The 5,747-nt window shown below is 46.8% G+C and overlaps 1 protein-coding gene across 1 annotated transcript; it reads left to right on the top strand.

Moving 5' to 3' along the window:
• Nucleotides 1-217: 217 nt before the first annotated feature.
• Nucleotides 218-4,789, top strand: KLHL38 (kelch-like family member 38). The gene is made up of 3 exons (XM_009997520.1): nucleotides 218-1,567; nucleotides 2,962-3,067; nucleotides 4,503-4,789. Exons 1-3 carry the CDS (start codon nucleotides 218-220, stop codon nucleotides 4,787-4,789), a joined length of 1,743 nt encoding a protein of 580 aa, XP_009995822.1.
• Nucleotides 4,790-5,747: the final 958 nt, after the last annotated feature.

Raw genomic sequence — 5,747 nt, 5'->3', positions numbered from 1 at the left:
AATTTTAAAGGGTCTTAAGCGACCTTTTAGCTTCTTTATTATTTTCCCACTGTGCTTAACCCATGTTCCATTTTTATGCATAACAGTGAATGGATATTTTGAGCAACATCAAAGTCCTGATTTGTTCCCTTGGAGCTGGATATTTCAATAAAAGCTGCTAAGAATTTGTTGGGTTTTTTTCTGCCAAGTCCAGAATTCATCTCTTTCCTATTTTGCTATGGAGGAGGGATCCACTGAAGAGTTTCTCTTCACAGACCAGGAATTCTCCTCCGAACTGCTGAAGCAGCTGAATGCTCTGCGGCAGAGAGGGATGCTGACTGATGTTACCCTCTGCTCAGGGGGCTTCGAAATCCCCTGCCACCGAAATGTGCTGGCCTCCAGCAGCCCATACTTCAGGGCAATGTTCTGTAATGACTTCAGAGAGAGTCACCAGGCTAAAGTCATCCTGAAGGGCATTGATGCTGAGGTTTTGGATCAGATCATCCTTTACATTTACACAGGGGAGATTCTTATATCTGCCGAGAATGTCCTGGGCCTGCTGGAGACGGCCTCCATGCTGCAGTACTCTAAGCTGTTTGAGGCCTGCTCTGCCTATCTCCAAGACAAGCTGACTCCTGACAACTGTCTTAGCATGATCAGACTGGCAAAAGTCTTGAACTGCCAAAGCCTGAATAAGAAAGCCAAGGCTATGGCTTTGAAATGCTTCCCTGAGGTGGCCTCTTCTGAGGACCTGAAGAACCTTTGTCCCTTGGAGCTCATTGATTACCTTGGGGACGATGAGCTCTGTGGGGAGGAAGAGCAGGTCTTTGAGACATTGATGGTGTGGATCCGGCATGACCTCCAGGCAAAGCAAGGCTACATCCCAGAGCTGTTCAAGAAAGTCCGGCTTCAGTACGTCCATCCAACTTTCCTCTTCCACTTTATTGCCAGTGATTCCCTCATTCAGTCCTCCCCCACTTGCAGGAGCATCCTTGAGTCAGCCTGGAGACAAATGTTCTCCTTGTACAGCACCAACGCACCTGACGTCAAGCCCATGCTGCACGTTCCTCGCCGGTACTCCAACCAAGAGTTCCTCATCATCATTGGTGGCAGAAAGGAGAGCCAGCAGACAACGAGGGATGTCTTGCTTTATGATGACAAGACAAGCCAATGGCTAAGCCTGGCCAAACTTCCTGTGCGCCTGTACAAAGCCTCTGCAGTGAGCTTGCACAGCAACATCTATGTGCTCGGAGGGATGCCTGTCAGCAATAAGAAAAGCCCCGTCAGTGATAATATTTACATTTACTCCCTCAAACTCAACCAGTGGAGGTTGGTTGAGCACATGTTAGTTCCACGTTACTCCCACAGAAGCTTGGCTTATAAAAATTATATTTTATCATTTGGTGGAATTGGTGAAAACCATGAAATCCTGAATTCTGTTGAAAGATATGATAGCGTCTACAACACCTGTGAGAGCATGGCAAGCATGCCTGTTGCTGTCCTTCACCCTGCTGTTGCTGCCAAAGATCAGAGGGTCTACCTCTTTGGGGGAGAAGATGTTATGCAAAACCCTGTCCGACTGATCCAGGTAATGGTCAGTCCTGCTTGTTGTCACAGTTTCATCTAAGGCATTCAGCAGTTCATCACCCTCCTGAGGCAGTCAAACCCCAAAAAACCTCATTGTGAGTTGCAGCAAAAGGCAGGATGACATGACACAAGGATTCAGGGAAGCCTTGTCTGCAAGGAGCATCTCAACTCTTTCATTTTCCCCTTTGGAAGTTTTTCAGGCACAAGTCCCGAGGTACTTCTTTGGGCTTCTGTCAGCTCTGCCACTGGTGGGCACTGGGATCAAGGCTGCTGCAGGTGACCCCCCTGGCCTGGCTTCACGCCTGCAGCCAATCCCACCAAGACCCGCGCACTCCGCTGGGCAGCCCAGCTGGGCTCTCAGCTGTGCACCTGCTCACTCACAGCAACAGCAGAGCTGGGCGATCATTAGAGCAATTAGATTCTCACTCATCAAAGGGCCAGGACTTAAACTGACAGTTATTTTGTATAAACAGCCACATTAAAAATGTGGGTCCTGCCACATGTTGCTGGCTCTCTGCCTGCTTTCAGTAGTTCAACTCTATTAGGAGGAAAAAATACATTAAATCCTTTCTTATCTGATTAGATGCTTTAGCAACAGTGTAGTCTTACTTTCCTCATTAGTGTTTTTCACTTTTTGATTCAGGTGTTTTAACTAAGAAGGATCATTGAAGGCCGTGATGACAGCCAGCACATGAGCAGTACTGCTTTATGGTGATAAAGCTACTTGATTATCAGGGGGAAGGAAATGTATTTATCAGTTAGTGGGGAGATGTCATGGAGATATTTGCTATATTAAGAAGCAGATGACGTGACATAGAAGTCTGTGTCGCCCAGATACAGATGACTGTATGATCATCATCTGGCAACAGCTCTTTTTCTCACATAAATTGATGACTTAGACATCACTCTAAGTCCCATCAACAAGTCCTTTTGCCAATCCAAGTGCATACCAGCCACCAGCACAAATATAGCTGGGCAAACACAGTGGCTGCCAGCAGAGCTAGGTGAAGTTGAGGTTTCTTAGCCCAGGAAATTGCTAAGGCAGGAATACCCAGAATAACTGGAAAATTAAATTAAATAGCTGTCACTTTGGGACAGGATTATCCAGGAGTTACAGTGATTTAATGGCCTTGCAAAGATTTAGAGCAGGATACACTCTGCCTTACTGCCTGTGCTAGCATGTCCTGAGCAGACAAGCCTGGAGAACTAAAATGCTTTCCAAGGGGACATATTAGGGAAAAAAAAAAAGGGTAAATTCTCATATTTCCAGCAGTTCAAGTCAGAGGATTGTATTCATTAGGACAAAATACAAACCATAAGTTTCTCTGAAATTACAATTGCCAGTTAAAGTGCACGATAAACAGCTGTGTGTGTATATCTCTATTTATTTGTCAGGTTTACCATGTCTCCAGGAATACATGGTTTCGGATGGAGACCAGAGTGGTGAAGAATGTCTGTGCACCAGCTGTCATGATTGGAGACCAGATTATCATCGTAGGTGGTAAGAACCCTGTTTCACCCTCCCTCCTGCCTTCCCCTCCCCAGCTTCTGTGGGATTTCACAGCCTTCCTGCTTGGTGTTCTCCCTCCAAAAGCACGTGGAGCTTGGGAAGGAGAGAAGGAGACCCTCTCATGGGGTCTCATGTCAGTAAAAGTGGGCACAAGGCATCTTCTTATTCCAACTAGTAAGACCTGTATTGAGGGGAAACTGGGGAAAAGCCAACACAAGTTACTGCTCTGCAGAAGAAGGGAGGAAGCCAAGGTCATGGGGGTCCTGCTCCTCCCCTGCTGACTCACAGCCTGGTCCTCCCTGACTGCTCTTCTTGGCAGGGTGGAGAGGACGGTTACCACAAGGCTATGGATGGCTTGTTGGGGTGGTTGGGCTACAGAGCTAAGAGGGGTCAGTCGGTCCTGTAGATGCCTCCTAGGGGTAACAGAAATGTCCTAAGAGGGGTGTGAAATACTCAAAGAAGGGAAACTTCTCTATGTCTTTTTCAACCCGAAGACCAGCCTCTGCCTGTGGCACTTTGATGTTAATGTGGCACTCTGCAGTCCTTGCTGCAGCTTCACTGACCACAGGCTGGCATGAGAAAGCATTGACTAGATTATTTAAGGGAAAATGTATGAATGGTCACATCACAACAAAGAGGAATGGGTTGGCCTAAACTAGACAGGCTTTGATTTAGGGAAAGTGTCTTCCAGGCCTGCAAAACATGGCCCGAAGCAGTTTATTTGCCATAGGCACTCTTGATTATCTACAGGGATAGACGGAAAAGGTACTGCTGGGTATGAAGCTTCCACACCTCCACTGCTCCTGGGCAATGGCCCTGGTACCAGCCCTTACCTCTCAGCAGATGCAAGGTTACATCACCCCTCAGTGGAAGAGCTGTCCATTGGGTCACTGGCATGGTGGTCATCACAGACCTGAGGAATTTGGGAGTGAAGCAAACACGGGTGGCACGGTACTGTTGAGTACCCAGCTCCATTCAGCAGACAGCTACAACTCCAACCCCCTAAAGGCATTGTTGCTACCTTCCCATGTGCCATTGTCTTCTGTATTTCTGTGTGAAGCTCTAAGAGTCTGATAGGCGAAAAGGTGAAAACACTTGGGAAGTTTGAAGACACTTGCAGAAATCTGCAAGCTCCAACTGTGTTTGACAGGTTGCTTGTCTGATCTGTTGTGTTTGATGGTGTTCATCGAGCCTTGGCTGCCAAGGTGCTATGAGACAGGGTGAGGACAAACAGGAAGGGAAGATAGACAGACAGGCATTCTTGTAACACACCATCACTTCCCAGCTTAGATATCTTAATTCTGCCAAATTATGTAGCAGTAGTATAGGTTTTATTGAAGACTAGCAGGAAATAAATGATCATTCTTTCTGCTGGCCATAAGCTCTAATTCCCATCTGTCTGTTCCACCTCTGGCTTTGCTTTTAGGGTACACCCGGAGAATAATTGCTTATGATACAAAAGGCAACAAGTTTGTTAAATGTGCTGACATGAGGGACAGACGAATGCACCACGGGGCCACTGTCATCAAGAACAAGCTGTATGTCACAGGAGGACGGTGTCTCACTGCAGACAATGTTATCAAGGATTTGGATTCCTTGGACTGCTATGATCCAGTGACAGACACGTGGACACCCAAGGGAAAACTGCCACACAAACTTTTCGACCATGGGTGCCTTACACTCCAGTGTGTCCCCTGTTCTAACCTTCTCTAAACGACCTTTGGTGCTTCCCAGGGCGTTTTGTGTTTTCCTTCTCAGAAAGGACCCACGTTGCTCTGCAAGGAGTACATGGGGTATGCTCGTGGGGTCCCACAAACTCCTGACCTTGATGGCACCAGTGGCAGTAGTCATTCCCTGAAAGCTCTGCCAGAAAGGTCACAAGCTTTGTGCTCATGCCATGTTCACCTGACCAACATTGCGTGAGCTGCTGCTAAGTTCAGCCAGGAGGGCTTACCCAGAGTCTCAGCAGGACAAGGGAAAAAGATGCTGGGTAAGAACTTAATGCAGGATTTGACCTTGTACAGACTTTAAAATAAAAAGTGAATAGGAATGCTGGTATCTCCAGGGAAAGTAAGATCTGGGTAACCTGCCTGCCACGGCCCTTTGCTGCTTGATGCTGACCAAGCTTTCCATTTCGAGTGGTGGGAGCACTTAGAGCAGGAAGCCCCAAGTCTTGTAGCCAGCCCAACAGCAGCTGTGTTAGCTGTGGTAATCATCTCATGAGAAATAGAATGTTAATGTTCTTAACATCAAATTAGAAATCTTGGCAAAAGGCTGATGCTTTGATCTGAACTCTCACATTGTGGCAAGATGCATGTTTGCCTTTTCTAAGCTACTGCTCTTTTCCAGTGCAGGGATGATTTTTGTTCCATCTGCCTGCTCTCTGAAGAGCAGAAGAAGGTGGGATGGAGATAAAAATTATCTGCATCTTATCTTCCAAGAGATATTGTTTTGAAGGGAACTTGTTTCTCCTTTTGCATCAGGGACAGCAGTGGGGTTAGTTAGGAAGCCCTTAGGCTGATGGAATTGCTGAAATATGGAATAGCAGAGACAACACATGGAGGAAAGAGGATGTAAAAGAGAAGAGGTGTTTGGGAAGAAAAAAAAAAATACATTCCCTTTCCCCTCTCTCCAAACCACTGGAAAAGAGCAAGGAGAGAAAGCCAGTGAC

The sequence above is a fragment of the Chaetura pelagica genome, unplaced genomic scaffold (assembly GCF_000747805.2).
Source record: "Chaetura pelagica isolate M959 unplaced genomic scaffold, ChaPel_1.0 scaffold1, whole genome shotgun sequence".
Taxonomy (NCBI): domain Eukaryota; kingdom Metazoa; phylum Chordata; class Aves; order Apodiformes; family Apodidae; genus Chaetura; species Chaetura pelagica.
Note: the sequence above shows the minus strand (reverse complement) of the source record. Positions and strands in the feature narration are given on the sequence as shown.